Source organism: Pinus tabuliformis, chromosome 5_2, assembly GCF_031772625.1.
Source record: "Pinus tabuliformis cultivar Carrire ecotype Pingquan chromosome 5_2, CPIR1, whole genome shotgun sequence".
Lineage (NCBI taxonomy): Eukaryota > Viridiplantae > Streptophyta > Pinopsida > Pinales > Pinaceae > Pinus > Pinus tabuliformis.
This window is the reverse complement of record NC_142306.1, coordinates 618457481-618477064: the sequence shown is the minus strand read 5'-3', so window position 1 is coordinate 618477064 and position 19584 is coordinate 618457481. Positions and strand designations below refer to the sequence as shown.

Below are 19584 nucleotides of genomic sequence, written 5' to 3'. Positions count from 1 at the left end.
CAAATGGGTTTTTTTTTTAGCGTTTGAAACGTCGCAGAAAAAAAGTTATAGCGCAAATTCCACAATGACTTGTTTGGAGCAACGCAACCCTAGAATCCAAAGCTCTGATACCAAATGTTATGAAACCTGCGCACAAAAAGATAGAAAAGATAGATCAACGCCTTAGAATTCAGTCTCTTCGATGGGCAACCTCCTTTACATTACATAAATGAACAATTCTTGGATGATACAAATGACAAGACCTCCTTTCTATATATAGGAGTTTAAGGGGTCATAATATAATCTGAGCCGACATAACAATAATAATGTAAGGGCACAATAATAACAATAGTGGGCTTCTATGGGACACAATAATAACAATATGGGGACTACATGGGCACAACAATATAATAAGGGGGTTGTACTAATAACAATAAGGGGTTACACTAGTAGTATAGGGACCTAACACGTTGCTTTCATGTAACATTTTCTTAAAGGATAAATTATCCCCCTCCACTTCTGAAATTCTTGTAGAGAGGGTGTGTATTTCTGAACGAAGTTGCTTGTTTTCAGTGTCAAGAAATTCCATTTTCCGCAACATTTGTTTTCCCTGGGTTGTCGAGAATGAGAAATTTGACTCCATGGTCGGGCTGACTACCATTTTTCTCTCACTGGTCTTCGACGACTGATAATTCAACAAGGCTAAACATGTCATCTTGTTGCATGTTTCCAATCCCTAGATTTGAAACCTATTCTTTTGTCTCTGTCTTTTCCTCGGCCGTAAAATTCCTCAAAAGATTTAGAGAAGACTCGTCTACCGCCATCTTGGTATTGGAGTGATTGTAAAGGGGAAAATGCAAATTTCGTGGTTTAAAGTAGTCTCGACTCCCACTCTATTTTCTTCTGTGTTCAGTAGGAACGATAATTTGTAGGTATTGTTGTATCTGCTATGATGTCCCCGCACTGAGCTTGTCTCTGCACTGTCTGCTTGCTATGCTATCTTTTCATTGAGCTTGTCTCTGCCCTGAATTTGGTGTCCAAATTTCGTCAAACACTTGACGAGCATCCTCCACATACCACAATATGGCGCTCTTTTTTTATGATTTTGTCTTCGCTCTGCTATGCTGTCTCCGCACTGATTTGCGGGTTGACCTTGAACGTTGAAGTCGTGATTGTAGAGAGAATATGATATAGTAGAGAGTATTTCTTGCGTGTATCTGAGGGTTCTATCTCCTATGCATACTAGCAACTTCTACCTCATGTGTCTCCTTCATTTACATGGATACCTAATATGAAATCGGAGCACTAGCAGAGTAGTGTGTAGCCCTTAGCGAACAATTTGTATTAAATTGTCGATAATGGGCGATTTCCCTCCATCAGTGTCCACAATTGATCCACTGAACCACAACTTGAATCTCCTCTACGATTTTGTCAAATATTGATAGTAGAGGAAATTAAGATAGTAGAGAGCAAAGATGATGAAACCCTAAAACCAATGTTGTTAAAAGCGCGAGCGGGATTAAATCGGCGCGGGGAACGAATCGGAAAAATCGGGAAAAAATCGGAAAAAAGTGGGAAAAAATCGTTTGGTACAAAAATATTCATTTTTTTTCAATTTTTTTTAATATCTAAACCATCTACAACATAAAATAAATACATTGACACATAAATATGATAAAAAAACTAATATATAAGATGTTTAATATCATTTCTAGCGCTAAAATCACACATAACATTGAATCATGTCCTGAATAGTAAGTCCTGACTCCTGAGTCCCAACTCAGCCTCAAAATATCAACAAAAAATATGATAATGTATCTCATCATGTCATAATGTCATAGACAATAAAATGAAGTCTAATCCTATTGATTTCCTCTGCCCCTCTTGCGAGAAAATGCCACAGCTTTCCCTTTCCCTCTAGATGTAGATGTTGGTGCCTGTGCTGGTGGAGATGGCAGTGGAGTCTGATGTGCTCTAGAAGCTGACGAACTAGAAGTAGGAGCTATAGGAGATAGACCACGTCCTCTACTGGTGGCAGGGGTAGCCCGAGCAGGTGGTGTCACCTGGAAACATTACAATCTCCCAATCCTGAAATCCTGAAAAACTGATAAGTCTGTTGGATTTTAAATGAAATCTAAAATTTTACTTTCTCCATATGAAATCCAATGAGGCTGGAACCACTCTCAAACATCCTGAGTCATTTCATGGTAATGTTAAAAATTTAAGTAAAAGGATGAAAATGAAGATCAAGGAGAATGTCACTTTTACTTTAAGAATTTAACATTACCATGAATAGCATATCCATACTAGGGCCTAGACTTTATCATTAAGCTGCCCCACTCAAAAATTATTTGTTTCTTTAAAAAAAAATTGCATGAAAAAACCCAAATGACCAAATGAAAAACCAAAAAAAAATTTATAAAATCGCGCTGTCCCAATCCCCCGCGATTTTTTCGAAAAAATCGTGATTTTTTGAAAAAATCGCGATTTTTTGAAAAAAGCGCGATTTTTTCAATAAAAATCGGCAAAAAAAAAATAGGCGATTTTTTCGTATAAAAATCGCGATTAAATCGGCAAGCTGAAAAAATCGCGATTTTTTCATTAAATCGCGATTTTATCGCGATTTTAACAACACTGCCTAAAACTATAAGAGCAAGTGAAGGGTGAAATCACAATCCACAATGAGATTACTAAAATATTGAATAGCAAAATATTACTAAACTTAAATTTGTAACTGATGTAGACATTGTTCACATTCGATACAGTGATGAAATACATTGATTTATAAACCTTAAATTAAACAATAATACCAAAATATTGAAATTTGATATATTGATTTAAATTCATCATTCTAGAATTTTAATTAGTACTAAGTAAAATAGTAGATAGTAAGATACTAAAGTCTGAAATAGTAATTGACATTACTCAATCTCAAAAATAGTAAAGAGTGACTAGTGAAAGACTTAGTATGAGGTCATTAATATCTAGAGTTAAAACTCAAAAGTTAAAACTGAAAATTAACAGTGAACAAGAACATTTAAACTAAAATGATTAATGAAAGTGAATAAAAGGTAAATAAAAATTTAAGGTAGTGTTTTTTTATATATTGTTTTTGTTTTTTTATTTCATTATTCGAGCTTTTAGAGGCAAAATATTTGGGGATGCTCAAATTCCCCCCTTTCTTGGGGATGCCTAGAGGCACTCCTTTTCTAAGGGGGATTCTCGAAAGCACCCCATTTCTGGAGGACGCCCAGAAGTTGCCCCACTTTCATGTGGGGACCCCTAGAAGCACCCAAGTTGGGGGGATGCCATGAAGCACCTCTTTTTATGGAGGATGCACAAAAGTCCTTTCCACCACATTGGGGAATGTTTCCCTAAGCTCTCCTTGTCCCAAGAGCGTGCGAAACAGGGGGCTTGCCCATGTGGAAAATTGGATATAAACATGATTCAAATTCAAATTTAGTAATGAAATACATTAATTTATAAGCCATAAATGAAACAACATAGTAAAATATTGATATGTTGTTTTATATTCATCATTTTAGAATCTAATTAGTATTAAGAAAAATAGAAGATAGTGAAGTTTCAAATTGTAAATCAAAATTACTCAAACTCACAGTAAAATATTGATATATTGATTTAAATTGATCATTCTAAAATTTAATTAGTATTAAGAAAAATAATAGATATTGAGTCTGAAATAGTGAATTGAAATCACGTAAACTCAAAAATAGTAAAGTGTGACGAATCAAACACTTAAATTTAAAAATAGTAAAAATCTTGAGAAATCAAAGACCCAAGAGTCAAATTAAAACTACAATGAACAAAGGACATTGAAAATAGAATTAGCAATGAAAATGAGAAAAAAGTAAAGTATGGTTCTTTGATATATTATTATATTGCCTTTTTTGGGGCTTATTTTTTCCTTCTTTATTCTTTTATAAGAATACGGGGACACCCAGAAGTACCGTAGTACCGTAGGGATGCCTAGAAGTCTCCCTCTTAGGGAAAGCGTCCGCCACATTGAGAAGCTTCCCCCTGTGTTTCCTCGCATTTTCCCGAAAGGGAGATATGGGGAAACATTTCCCTAAGCACCCTCATCCCAGGAGTGAGTGTGTGAGGAGCGTGGGAAATGTGGGGTATTGCTGCCAACCGTGGGATTGTGTCCTGGTAGAACACTGGTTTCTTTTCGTATTGAAGGTGACACAGTCTAGAATTCTGAAATGTCATATGAGAAGGGATCTGTGTATATAAATTTGTTGTATTAGAGTGGTCCTTGCTATTAGGTATTCTGTAAAATATTAACTGAGTTACTGAAACAACTAAGAAAGCGGATTGCCAGAACTTAGAAGGTTGAAACAATTATCAATTGCTTTAAGCCATGTGCGGCTAAATTTCAGTGAAACTCTGTTTGAGACGGTCATTTTTTGAATGCGAGGTTTGTCAGACATCATATTTTGCGTATCTTGTATCTGACTTGAACGTGCTGTTACTTCAATCGTCTGTAGGAAATATTAGTTCTTTATGCTTCTCGATGCCTATATTAGTTTTAAGTTTCCTACCAAGGTTTGTGGACAGAGGATGAGTTACAGGGATGGCACAGAGGAATGCATTATATAAAACCATATACATTTGTACATATAAAATGAAAATTACATTCATAAATAATAATTACGAATAATGAATTTATTTCAATGTCTCATTGACAATTGAATTTATGAAACAGAAATGCAGAAACTTTGAAACAGTTAGTAGATGGTGATGAAATAATCTTGAAGCAAGTGAATCGTTGCTTTTCTCGTCAGTGAACAAAATAAAAGCACAAAAGTATCTCCTTCATCATGATACAACAGATAACCATGATATGTACTGGACGCTACAAACAGTTGAAAATATTCGTTTAGTATTTGAATTGTTTTAGTGGGACCACAGGGGACTCCTAGCCATTTTCTTCTGGATCAGGTTATGCTCCGTTTTCCTCATTTACAGGGGCATCTTGGAGATGTCCTAGAGATGGCCCATCTTTGCAGGGTCCCACCCCACATAGTAGTTCTGCTCCCAGATTGACTACACGTGGAGGCGCATTCCCATGGAACAATTTAGTTATCATGGTATAGAATCTATATGGGCACCAAATTTCAACATTTCACCTAACTGGGTATAGAAACCCTCGAATTGGGTGGTAACATTTTTGTCAAGGATTAATAAAATGTTTCCTTTGACGAATCAGCTTGATGGAGAAGATTATTACGACAAAACCTGAAGCATATTCTTGAAGAGGTGAGGAAATGCTGAGAGAGAAAGTAGATAAAACATACCATCTTACTTGTAAGATGGTGAGTATATGAACGCATGCTCAGAACAGACTGATAATATGTAAAAGAAAGGAGCTTGGAGGCAGTTGGCCTAATCCCTCCTAACATTCGTAGATGAATTTTTGCCCACCATCGTCGATGCGAGGTTTCACTGGAGTTAACAATATTTTCATCCCTGAATATATTCAAGAGTTCCAATCGCCAATATTTAGATGATTAAATGATAATGGCCACTTCTAATTAGTGACTCTGATATTGTTGAAATCTCCAAGCCAATAGAGAAAGAAGATAGAGTGCCCGTTACAATAGATTTGAACAAAGCCAGCACGAACAAGGGTTAAACCACATATGTGCTAGTAGGATAGAGTTTGATTTCTCGGAAATTGGAGAATCACAACCTATTTGCATGGATAGAATCATCGGGGTTGCATAGAGGGTGGATACCTTCCAACTACTCATTGCTTGATTCCTAATGCATGAAAGTAAATTCATGCCAATGGATGACAACTTAAGATAAAACGGAGGGTAGGCCCAACTTTACAAATCTATTAGGAGGTTATTCTTAAACCAGATCTTCACCATACACTTCATTGAGTACGAGGATTATCATGAAATGCTTTTCTTTTTTGAAATTATTTACATTCTAGTGTCCGTAATAATAACAAAATCAAACTAACATAAACTATTTTACTGCTGCATTTTAGTAGTCGTGACATCCCCAATTGGGCAACATGTAGGACAGATCTATATGTTAAGTTGTTACTATTAATGCATCAAATCTTAAACTGAGTTCCACCTTTCTGGTTGAGTTGTAAGAAGCTTAATGCCTATGCTGCATTTGTCAGTGTCACTCTAACCTCCCTTCACTTTAAATTTATAACTTAGGAATGCAGTTCAAGATAACTGTCATTGTGGCTAATCACTATGCCTCTATGTAAATTATAGCTTAAACTACTTTAACTCCTGATATTGAAGGAATAAATAAAATGGTGTGCAGGCTAGTGGCAGTTTTCTCTCAAATACATTCTTAAAACTTACAGCAAACCATCATAAATGGGCAAGCACACACTATTGGAGAAGAAAAATGAACTCTTTAGGAACATCCGGGTGTAGACTGCCCCTATAGAAGCATAGTTTGTTGATAATAGATGGTGACAATTCATGAGCTGGAAACAGCATACCCCAAAATGTTGAAAACAGGGAAATATATATATTGCATTATCTTGAAATTTTGAAAGAAAGAAAGCATTGTCAATAAATGAACGAGAATTATTAAATGATAAACATAAAACAAGTTGCAATTTATAATCAAACCCTTATCTATATTATTTCTCACAGAGGATTATGATAATGATGATAGTTAACATCCACTGAGATCAGAATTAGTCTACTTAAACTTTGAGAAAGGTGAGAGATTACTTGGACTTTGTTAACATTTTATTTCTATGTTCGAAAAACATTAAGAGAAGTATTCCAAGATAACCATAGTTTTGATGGCCTAGAAGGTTAGAGAGGTTGGTATTGTGATAAATATTTTGAAATTGTAACCTAATTTGGGTATACACAGGGCACTCTATGATAGAGAGCTTTTCATCTTCAACTCTTTGTGTCATAAAGATGACATATTCTTTCATCCCCCTGTGTTTTGGATTGTTCAATGCCCAGTCTTACTATGCAGCTTGTGAGAGTTTGTTCTCATCAAAGCAACGTTGATTTTCTTCTTTGTGCTAGTCAAGACCAAGAGATACTTTTAATCTTCTAGATTAGGGTTGACCACCTCCTTGTAGTTTCATAGTTTTCTTTTGTTCTCTAATTCATTATTGCACAACAATTTTTTTTAATAATTTAGATCTAATATTAATTTTAATATTATTAGTATTCTGTAGAATGGCTTCTTCCTATATTCCCCAATGATTTAGCCAAGACTTGGGATCTTTATGCCATCCCTGCTTGAGCCGCTGGTGCTTTTGGTTGGAGTTTGAAGCAATTTTAGGGAGTCTCTTGTCATCCATGTTAACTCGTTTTTGCACATTAAGTACCTATTAGTAGCGATGCTCTTAATGAGGGAAAGTTTTGCTTATGAGAAGAATTGGATAGGGTGTATTGCCTTTAATTAAAATTCATTTAGATCCACTCCATCTTTTTCCAAGATTCTCTAGATATACTGCATCCCCAGACTTCACATCCATAAAAAATAACATGAGTGACAAAAGTCTCAAAGAGGAGTTTTCCTTATTCCATAACCAAAGGTCCACATATTTACAATTGTTTTCTAAGTCTATAATAAAACTTTCCACCCCCCATTTATCCTTTTCTAGATGTCATTATTTCAATTGAGCTTGTGATAAATATCAATTCTGAGATATTTGTATGCTTCTTCCTCCAAGTTATTGTGGTCCTTCCCGGTCTATGCCGTACAGTTTGAAGCAATTTTAGGGAGTCTCTTGTCATCCATGTTAACTTGTTTTTGCACATTAAGTACCTATTAGTAGCGATGCTCTTAATGAGGGAAAGTTTTGCTTATGAGGAGAATTGGATAGGGTGTATTGCCTTTAATTAAAATTCATTTAGATCCACTCCATCTTTTTCCAAGATTCTCTAGATATACTGCATCCCCAGACTTCACATCCATAAAAAATAACATGAGTGACAAAAGTCTCAAAGAGGAGTTTTCCTTATTCCATAACCAAAGGTCCACATATTTACAATTGTTTTCTAAGTCTATAATAAAACTTTCCACCCCCATTTATCCTTTTCTAGATGTCATTATTTCAATTGAGCTTGTGATAAATATCAATTCTGAGATATTTGTATGCTTCTTCCTCCAAGTTATTGTGGTCCTTCCCGGTCTATGCCGTACACATTTTGATATGTTTCCAGTTTTATACAATACAGATTTCCATGTTTCCATATATTTCCAATCTTTTATTAAATAAAAGTCGTTACATGTTCAGAAGTTCATAAAACAGCATACCAACAAAGCAAAAACAGGCCTGAAATGGGCATCCGAACCACACAGAGTACAGAGGAAACCCGTAGTACGAAGAACCTCAAAAAACAGGAAGGCTTCCCCAGATTAACAAAAAGGAGGAAGCACCAAACAGCACACCTCGGCCCAGGGCCAACAAGACAGCTACAGGAAAGACTAAAAGCAAAAAAAGGGACGAATCCAATCAGTATGCAGAGAAGAATCCTTTTGTCTGGACCGCGCCATTGTTCCAGAGACTGTAGTGAAAGAAACCTGAGACATCGATACCCCTCGCTTGGACAGCTCGTCAGCCACGGAGTTCTGTTCTCGATAGATATGGGAAAAATAAATCTTGTGAAAAGAGTCTTTTCGACCCATGATCTGCCGAATCCAGCGGAACAGGGATGGAGCATTTAGCGATGAAAAACCTTGCACTCAGTCAATGGTGGACTTGGAGTCTCCAATAGTATGAATCTCCTCAATGGCAAGCCACTCCGCAAGTTTCAGGGCACCCCAAAGGGCCTGGACCTCCATATATATCCAATCTGCACCATACCCATTTCTGTTGACTCCTATTACCTGTGTTAAATGTAACTTAGGTCTCCTTCTAACACCTATCACAAAAATTCCTTGGAAGGTTTTCCTTTGTCCCTTGCTACAGGGTCATTTATATCTGTGCTTTTGATACTAGGTCTAAACTAGTTCAGTGCATATGCGCAATTTGTGGTGCGTCATCTTTCATATGGTTTCATTGGAAAAAGCCCTTGTTAGCTATTATGGTAAGATATATCATGTCTGAATTGATTTGTTAATTTTCTTCAATCAATTCCCGATTTCTCTTTGACCGTAGAAGGTGACATGTCTGAAATACAAAGCTAAGGGACAACACTTAAATATGACTCGTATATTGGCCTTTGCAGATTTGATGCATTTTTTATCATGCTTCTTTGTCAAGCATGGCTCACTGGTTCACATTTTGCATGTTGACTGTCTTATTTGATATTTTCGTGGGTTTGGTTAATATACCTTCTTTTGAAGAAAAGTACCAACTGTTGATTATGTACTGGTATGAATACGCAGGTGTTCTTTCCTCTTGGTTCTCTCTCAACAACCATTTATGGAGGTTTGGGAGCGCTCGTATTCTCTGGATATATCGTTTATGATACTGATAACCTAATAAAGAGGTACACTTATGATCAGTACATCTGGGCCTCGGTGGTTCTCTACTTGGACATTTTGAATTTGTTTCTGTCCTTGCTGCAGTTGCTGAGGGGAAGCGAATAAGAATTTGACTTCAAATGAAACGAATAAGAATTTGGCTTCAAATCATTATTTTGGAATTTATTTGTCCAAAAAATTAGAAAAATATCATGAAGGATTTCGTGGAGAGTGTAAACCATGCAAGAAAAATTCTATTTCTTAGCTCTTTTATGTACTTGTGTGCTAAATGTAACGTTTGGGTCTGAATTAACGGGTTGTATTTTTTCTGTGTTCAAAAATAAGAAATAGAATACGATTAGCACACTGCCAAAGTAATATAGAAAACACTGTACCTATTATTATGTAATGATCTGCAATATTTTTGTTCCAATACACGTAATTCAGCTTTTAATTTTATGTACCTTTCTGTCATACTAGTAACATATGTGGGTCAGGATCACAAGGGGATGAATATATGTTGTCGTTGGCATTATTGATCATGGGATATTGAAGTGCTGAAGTGTTCGAAATGATAGTGATGACTTGAGTGTTCTTGTTTATGGAAAAATATTTATTCTATAATTTCACTAAGTGAAAAACTAGTGTTCCATGGGGACGCATCTTCCCAGTGTTGGTTGCACGCACCCCACCACCCGGGAGGGGGACGTCTTGGGAAACGTTTCCCCACATCCCCCTTTTGGGGAGATGCGGGGAGACGCAGGGGATGTTTCCCCAGTGTGGGGGATGCGACTCCCCAAAAGGGGGGACGCCTGGACGTCCCCCCTCAAAATGCTCTATGTGCCCCCCCTTAAATTTGTTTGTAAACAATGATTTATGACAGGGAAAACCTAGTATTTGACCATATTTCCCTACTAATGCTATGCAATTCATGGTAATGTTAAATTCTTAAAGTAAAAGGATGAAATTCATCCTTTTACTTAAATTTTTAACATTACCATGAAATGACTCAGGATGTTTGAGAGTGGTTTTGACCTCATTGGATTTCATATGGAGAAAGTAGAATTTTGGATCTCACTCAAAATCCAGTAGACTTAACAGTTTTTCAGGAATTCAGGATTTGATGGATTGCAATGTTTCCATTGCATTTTTTCATGTGCAAGAGTATGGAATTAGTCTTTAATCAAGAGCACCAAACCCTCTGTGCATTTTTTCATGTGCAAGAGTATGGAATTAGTCTTTAATCAAGAGCACCAAACCCTCTGTGTACCTTAGAGTGACTTCTAGACTCGTCACTCCATTGTTTTTGAGTTTTAGTTATATCAATTTAATATTTCAGTCTTTAGATTTCAGTATCTATTATAGTCTATTTTGCTTAGTACTAATTAAATTCTAGAATGATAAATGATGAATTTTAATTTTAAATCAATTTAGAATCTAGAATGATGAATTTAATTTTTAAATCAATGTAGATTCTAGAATGGTGAATAATGAATATGGATCAGAGTATTTCATTATTGAATGTTGTGGTTTATGGATGAATCATGTATGTATTAGTAAGAATGATGAGTATGGATCAATGTATTTCTTTATTTAATTCAATTATGTATGTATCATTCTATTTATGCTTTCATTATTGAATATGAATTTGAAATATATATATATGGAAAAAAAATTATATACCCTGACATCCCCCCATCCCCCTAAATTTCAATAAAATTTGATGGTTCTCCCACACGTCCCCCTTGTGCGTCTCCCTGCACCCGCGTCTCCCCATCCCGTAGTCTTGGTGGAACATTGAAAAAACCCATCGATGATATATGGAAGCCAGGGGATTGTGTTGTGAATAATTTGTATAGCAATGGTAAGACAACAATGGTTTATAATGCAGTATCCACACTAAAAGTTTTGCCAATATAGAAGCTATTTTAGAGTGCTGGGTTGTTATGTTAGTATCCTTCTTCATTCTGTTACTAAACATGTTGATAATTTTGGTGTCATTCCTTGTGGGCTCTGTTTTTGAGTTATCATATTATCTATACGATGTTGCAATCTCAATTACCACAGTTACATCCCTATTTCATTATGTTAATTCTCCCATTCTCTTTCAACCCCCTGGCCCCTTTATTTCATATATTGTGTTGGGCATATGAAAAGAATTAAAATTCTGAAGGAATAGTCCCAACTATCTGGAAAATGTTGTATTATTAATTTCCTGAACTGTATTTACTTATATTGGCATATACTTTTTGCTCCAAAAAAAATTAAATTGGATGCTGATGCTGATGCTAATGGATGCTGGTTTTCGCATTCAAGCTCTTTATTTTACATTTTTTCTCTTGGGGGCGGTCGCATTATCTATTAATTTGAAATTTGTTTATTTTGTTCATAACATAACATTCTTGAAGTGGACGGCAAATTTTGTAAAGCTTTCATCCCCACGTTGTAGGAGGTATGAATATTGACCTGGTTAAATTTGTGAGTTCATTTCTTTCTCATTAAATATGAAAATAATATTTTTCCTTCTCTTATAAAGGAAATGAATACTGAGTGATGAAGACTGACCTGGTTAAACTTGCAGAGTGCCTTTTTCCTCATTAAATATGGGAAGAATATCTTGCTGTCTCCTATATAGAAAACATCAAAGTATTAAAACAGACGGGCCATGTGAAACTTCAGGAAGTGTGTACGTTATTGGTCATCTGTCATAAGAATCAAAATATCTATCCTAAAGCTTTAGAGTCTGTTTTTGATCGGCATCTAGATATGGCTTGGTTAACATTCTGTCAAAAGTCAACTTGAGTTCGGTCCTTTACACTTAAAAGATAGTAGCAAGTACGTTTCAACTTCTATACAGTGTTGGAAAAATAATTAATTTCATCACCATTTATTAAAATATATTAAAATACAAATAGATTTGGCAAGGCTAGATAAGTAAATTGTAAAGACGTGGGAAACCTTTTTCTACTTGAAAAAAATGGATTGCTACATGCTACAGGAAATTTTTTTTTTTTTTTTTTTTTTTTTTAAAGAATAAAATTGTGAAAACTAGGTAGATATGTTTCCTCACATTTCATTAATTTCGTTTTAGTAAATCGGTAGACTAGTACACTTTTTAGTAAATCCTTAGGGTAGAGTATTACGCTTGGTAGATAATTTCATTTTAGTAAATCCTCAGGGTAGACTAGTACACTTTTTAGTAAATCCTTAGGGTAGACTAGTACACTTTCTAGATAAAGATTAAAAATGAATGAATTTTTTAAGGATAAATTAAATAATTCCAATTCTACATACACATATAAATATGGTGGGGTTAAAGTTTTAGTAGATAATTATATTTACCATATTTTTTTTTACTGGAAGTTAAATGTAAAGAGTGGGGTGTCAAATGGAAAGGTTGTCAATTTTAAAATTATAACTTAAAAATTATAATTATAATGGATTGAGGTTTAAAAAATGAGAGGTAAATATTTGGTGGAAAGGTAAGGGAAGTTTAAATCAGTTTTTATGAGACATTATAATACTGAAAACAAATGTAGATAAAGAACTATAAAGGAGGGGATAAGATAAATTAAATAACAATGAGTTTTCAAGAGAAAGTAATTGAAGAAAAAAAATTGAGGCAAAGATTAAAAATCGGCTTTGTGTTTGTGTTATTTTGGATCAAAAGTTGTATAATTTTTGTTTCCAACAAAAAGTTTTGGAAGAATAGAATAATTTTTGTTTCCCACAAAAAGTTTTGGAAGAATTGAATGTTAAGAAGAATTGTTACAACTTAATTAGATTGTGTTCAAATATATAACTTGGAAACAAGGGAAGGACTATGTAAGTTGAGACTTACATGCTATGATCAAAATTTATTATTTTAATTAAAATTTAAATAAAGATGGATTACTGGTATAAATTAAAGGCTATATCAAAAAGATTGGAATTAAACCATCACAAGAGTGAGATAAAGATTATTGAATTCAAATATAAGTTTACATGAATCAAGTTGAAACGAAAGTTTCTTTGTAGAAACCAAATATGAGGTATGGGGTGAAGCTAAAGAATTGTACAAGTAATGTGATTAAAAAAAGTATCTTAAGAAATTGATTTAAAATAAAATAATAAGGGATAAATAAAAATAATGAGAGATCATTTGCAACAAATTAAACAAAATAAGGCTAAATATAAGAATGTGAATTTGAAAAATGCAAGTAATAAATCATAGATTTAAGTAAACAAAAGACTAAAAGCAAAGACATAAGAATGGATCATGAAATTTCTAATAATGAGTATGAGAGCAAGTTCAAGAAGTTGCACCAAAAATAGGAGGGACATGGTGCTTAGTTGTCATGTTTTTGTAATAATTAGTGTGGAGGCTTTGAGTCTTAATTTGTTGGAAATAATGCATTTATTTTCCTATCCATTATAGTGCTCTTATTGATCATTCTCATAAGGAGCTTAGTCAAGCCATTGTTTTTTCCTAACTTAGGCTTCTTAGTAATTTGATAATTTTGAATTGTATCATTTCCTTGTGTAGGGAAGTAAAACTATCTCTTATTACTGAAGTGGGCTTAAATCAACCAATTTTTATTTCAAAATATATAAACATTTTGAGATATGGCAATCATATAACAATGGAAGAGGTTACTTCTAACTTAGAGGCTTGGGAATTTCATGTAAAGTCGAGTTGAATTTTCATTGAATTTTTTTGATTGATTTTCCAATTGAACCAAAATTGTTATAAAATTCCCAAGTAATGCAAGTGCGTCCTCGAGTCCTTGGAACCTTTATGTGAGGAGAGGAGAGGGGTTATGAGTTGAATACGAAAGGAGGCTAGAACTAGTATATTACTCAGTGGATCCTTTTGAGGGATTAGGGTCAAATTCATTTTTTTGTCATTTGGGGCTTCTACACTAGGTGATTATGTTAGGTATATATATTTGGTTCCTTCCTTTTCGATAGATATGATTTTAGAATTAAATATTAGTGAAAACCCTAGATCTACATCTAGATCTAATGGATGGTGGAACCCAAGGTCCACTATTCGAGGGAAAGGAATTGACATACTTCAGTCTCTCCCTTATATTTAATCTTCTTCCAAAATGATTTGGAAAGGTGGATTGTATTTATTTTTTCCAATAAAAATATGCATCTCGAGAAAACCCATCGAGCACTTCACCTTATATTGAGGATGGTACCTAGTGTAAATTGGTTGGTTATATTTTTGGCCACCTAACTTGATAGAGGGATTGAGTGGCATCCACTATATCCACACAGGTGGACTTGAACCTATGACCTCTTGCTTATAATTTACGACAATCAACCACTTGAGCTAACCCACTAAGCTCTAAGGGTTAAATATTCCAGAAATGCACTTTCCAAAATCTAAAAAACAGCTTTCAAAAGATTTTTTTTGATGTGATAGAAGGTTATGATGTTCCACATGGGCCTTCATCAAAGTTGATTGGCAATGATACACCATTCATGTAACAAAGACATCATAAGCCCACGTTGGCTCCATTTTTGCATGGTGATCATGAGGTTACAAACCCTAGATTGGATGTTTAGTCACAAAAATAACCTAGTTTTAGGAGATACAACATTATCAATAGTAGTAAGCTTTGGTGGGGAAGCTTCACTAAAGGTATATCTCAAAAGAAACCATGGGGCAATGGATAGACCAAAACTAGAAACTAATGTTAGAATGTGTTCCAAGCTTTCACATTCCACCCAAGGGTTAGATTATATTCATCTTCAAGCATGAGAAGGACATGGAGATCATAAAATCAAAGCACTAGTTATGGAGCAATATTTTTATGTCATTAAAAGCATGGGAACACGTCTTTGATCCCAACTATGAACTGGTGTCTTTTAAAGCTCTTCAAGTAAAACTCTACAAGCTTCCAATCGGCTTTAACAAGACAACATTCTAGTGGACACTGAGAATGTTTTAGGTAACTTCATTCATTTTGGTCCAAATCATCATGCTTTTAACATAACTGTAGTTAAAATGTGAGTTGAGATCAATCTTAGGATTGGACTTCTATACTTTGTAAAAATATAATATGAGGGGTGGAGTTTTTCACACTATATATTATTAAAATATTTATTTTTAGTGTCATTGGTGTCACTAATATGGTCATTTAAAGATTGAATGCCCTTTGGGTAAGGGTGGGAGTTCATTTAACAAGGAAAAGGTTAATAAAAAAGTTTCTCCCCCTTCATTAAATGATGAGAGCATTGGTGGTCATTAGGGATTAATCTTAGGAGTGAAAGAATCCTTGATCATTCACAAGGCGCCGACCTCAATCCAAAAGGGGTAAGGCAAAACACAAGAATTGCAAGATCAATTTGAAAGAAAAATATTTATGATGACGAGGATATGCATAAGGCCATTGTGGGTAATCATTTTAAAGGAGGGCTAAATTACTCACTAAAAAGAGGGTATGGTGTCTCTTCACACTTTGGAGGGAAGGGAATTTAACCCTTGTTGGAACTTAACCAGGGTCCCTCCCAATAAAACCATAATTAGTAAAAAAAAATAAAAATAAAGAATGCAAAAGAAGTTAAATTGAATTATTTGATTAAAGAAATTATAGATAGACGAAGAAATGCGAAGTTATCTCCTCCCAAGATAATTGAAGGGAGTGTTCTATCTAAGAGGGAAGATCGTCAAGAGGTAAAAAAATTAGATGGCATAATTGAATTGAGGAAAGAAGGTTAATATAATTTAATATCCTCTATCGCTAGGTTTGATAACTCTTAAGATGTAAAGGTAGAAGGAGGTATCTAGTTGGATGGAGGTGATCCAAGATTTGGATCCTCTTTTAGGAGAACATCCTTCGTCTAGCTGCCAAAGGAAAATGTGAAGAGAAAAGTCAAGGTGGGCAAACAAAGTACAATTTGTAATGTACATAGGGAGGATAATATGAGGGGGCCTAGGGTGGTATCCAAGCAGATAATGATTATAGCATGGTCATAATCATGGAATATGTCCACTTGGTAGTTTGTGTATAATAAATAAGCTCACTAGCTGCTTAGAGGAAATAATATAATAAAATGTAGTTGGCATAGATCCCTAAGAATACTAGTGAGAAAATCTAAATACATGAGTATCATTGCATTGAATATGATGGTTAATGTATTATAGAAATTTGGTTTGTGGAGTGATACCTTGTATAAGGAGTAATTGATGGTATTACCCTACTTTAAGGGTTCTTCTCTATATCCTTGTGTCTATTCTTATGTGGATGTATTGTGTTTTTGAACTTAAGAGTTTATTTCTCACGCTAGGAGTTCATATTTTTTCTTTCTTTTATATGTCAAGGTACATTACAAGTGGTATTATAGCTCGCTCTTTGGAACAATGCGGAATAATTTTCCCTTTTCATAGTTTTTTCAAGGGGAAAAGACAATGGCGCCATTCAGATAAATTTTTGTAACCTTTTATATAGAATCGAAAGAAACCAAATTTAGATTTCAGTTCCTCTTGAAAATATACCCAAGGTCACAAAAAAAACATCTAAGTCGAAGTTCAGAAATTGGATTTACCACTAATTTAAAATATGACAATTAGGGTTTTTTAGTGATGAACCCATGTGTTGTATATCAAATGTATTTTGATATAATGCCAACATTTTAGTGAAACTAGTGCCAATGGATGCATACCGACTTTGACATTTCATAATTGTGGTAATAAGAACTAATCAAAGAAGTATATAACAATTAAAATCATTTTACATTGGCTTCTTTAAACTATGATAGCCAAATCTGGCTCAGGAATTAATTATCCAATACTGGAATATAATAAAGTAATACATTGAGGATAAAATATATATTGAATAATGTATGTAGAATTGATATATGATTATTTACAAATGAGAGCCCCATAGATATACTTAGGTGGGAGTGTCCTTTCATGAAGAGTCATGTTGCTTAGACACTGTATGACCTTTCATTATTAGTAATTATCACTTATTAATTATTATTTGATAATATTTATATTTTTATATTCATTACATTGTGTTCCGCTAAATAAATGTTTTGTCATCAAAGCATATTTATGGAAAGGCTTAATATCTTTTTCTTTGACTTGTAATGTCCTCTCATATTTCCCAATTATTGGAGCCGTCACTTTCGATGATATAAGATGACATGAATTTCCAAGCGTTGTACAAATTTGTCAAAATGAAAAATGATCTAACCATCATAGTTCAATCATTTGAGGGACTTTGCATTTTTTTTTATTGTATTTTTTTCAAAAGAAAGAAATAAGCTTGCCTCTCAGCTCCAAGGCTAGAGTGAGGTTGCTAGTACCAGAATAGCCCACAAGTATACTTAAGAGTTCACAAGGCACAAAACCATTGCAATAATATTTATCAAGGCATTATACCTCATCATGTTAATAACAAAGATTTGAACCAGGGTGAGGAATATAACAACCATTTCGCCCAACCACCCGAGATAACCCCAATTGACTAAACTTTGCACTTATTTGATATCCAAGATTAGACTTAATTGTGCTATCAACAATATTTAATATGTGTCATTTGTTTCCCACTTGAGAGATATTAATTCTTTGATTGGTTTAGATGTCATTAAGGAGTTTTTGTCACATTATTTTCCTTTATCACGTTTGTGGTGTTTTCTTGATTTACTTCAAGAATATGATTTCGTTCATGCACTAATGTCGCTTGGTTGATTATTGGATTTTCATTTGGAATTTCCGTTGTTTGTATGGAAACCTCTGAGTATGTTTTGACTTTAATTGGATTGGCATCTCTATGAGTTGTGAGATTAATAGGATATGTATTTGTTCTCTTTGCAATTTCAACTTTTTCACACAAAGACTTTGATACTACTGTCTAGATAAGTTGTTCTATTCTACATACCAATGATTGCTTATCAAAATTAAGCTACTTAATTTGAGTGAATAGATTTTGATCATGATTTTTAAGACCTAAAAGTTCTTCCTCTTTTGATTTATATATTTTATTCTCAATGTTTTGATACTCAAGTTTCTCATTTTTTAATGTTCTAATTTCTTTTGGTAACTTTCAATTAAGGCTTTTCAAGCAAGAATTTTGTCCATTTTGTTATTATAGACCTTCATTGAGTTTCTTTTCGAGACCTTTTTCTTTTTTTAATTTTTTGCTTCGTAGCCTTAGACTTCTTGGCTTGTGCAAGTAATTTCTTATCGTGATCTTTCAAGCAAGACATTTCTTCATTTTTATTTGAGATAATTTTGTCAGATTCTTTTTGCATCCTCGGTATTGAATTTTGATTCTTTTTGGAAAATCACCTTCCAAATATCTTTAAAGTCTTATGATGAAGGTATTATTGATTTTGACTTCATTGCAATGTCATCTTTTTCTTCTTATAAGGAAACCTTTTTTTCCCAAAGAAAAAAATAGTAATTTTTATTAATAGAAATAAAATTACATTTTGTAAACACACTATAGTGTGTATGCAACTTGTTCAATTACATAAAAACATAGAAGAACATAGATATATCAGTCAGGGGTCAATAATAAACAAAGAGCCCCAATATACGTAAGGCTGAGAAGCTCACCGATAAGTGAGTGCATATAATATCATGGTTTTTAATACAAATTTTGATCATAAATAATGTCCATATAAAATAGTCTTGTAGATAATCAAAAAACAAAAAGAACAAAAAGTAGAAGCTCGTAGACTATCCGAGCGAGTTGTCCAAGATATTCTACCTATGCAGTGGATCTATGAACCGACTGAAAGAAGATGTAGTAATAGTGCCCCCACGGAACTCTGTGATCCGCCAACAATCCCGAGCCAATTCTAGAGCCTCTTTGGAGAGACCGCCTGCACTCTGATTAAGTTCCCTGGAATAGAATGCTCCAGGGGATTCAATGAACCACCGTCCACATGCATAGGATCCAATTGAGGACCAACAACCATAAATACCAAACATTTTGAATGCCTAGGAGGAACACCTGTCTCCCCACTAGAAGAAGGCATCCCATTTGGAAGCCCCACATCTTCCCAAAATACATTGTCCTCATCTGTTGAAGCCGAATGAACCATTGGACAATTTTTTACTAGGTGACCTTACCGGTGACACCTGCGAGAACGGAAAGGAACACCTTCATAATCAAGTTCCTGAATATACCCAACCTTTCTTTCCAAGGTCAAATATGT

General features: G+C 34.3%; 1 protein-coding gene across 1 annotated transcript in view; it reads left to right on the top strand.

The window, feature by feature from the left end:
- Positions 1-9883, top strand: part of LOC149160549 (BI1-like protein) — a 48123-nt gene extending 38240 nt beyond the window's left edge. The window contains exon 4 of the mRNA XM_089436726.1: positions 9343-9883. Within this exon, the coding sequence (XP_089292852.1) occupies positions 9343-9546 (204 nt within the window). The 3' untranslated portion in view covers positions 9547-9883. The remainder of the gene's footprint in view (positions 1-9342) is intronic.
- The last annotated feature ends 9701 nt before the right edge of the window (positions 9884-19584 follow it).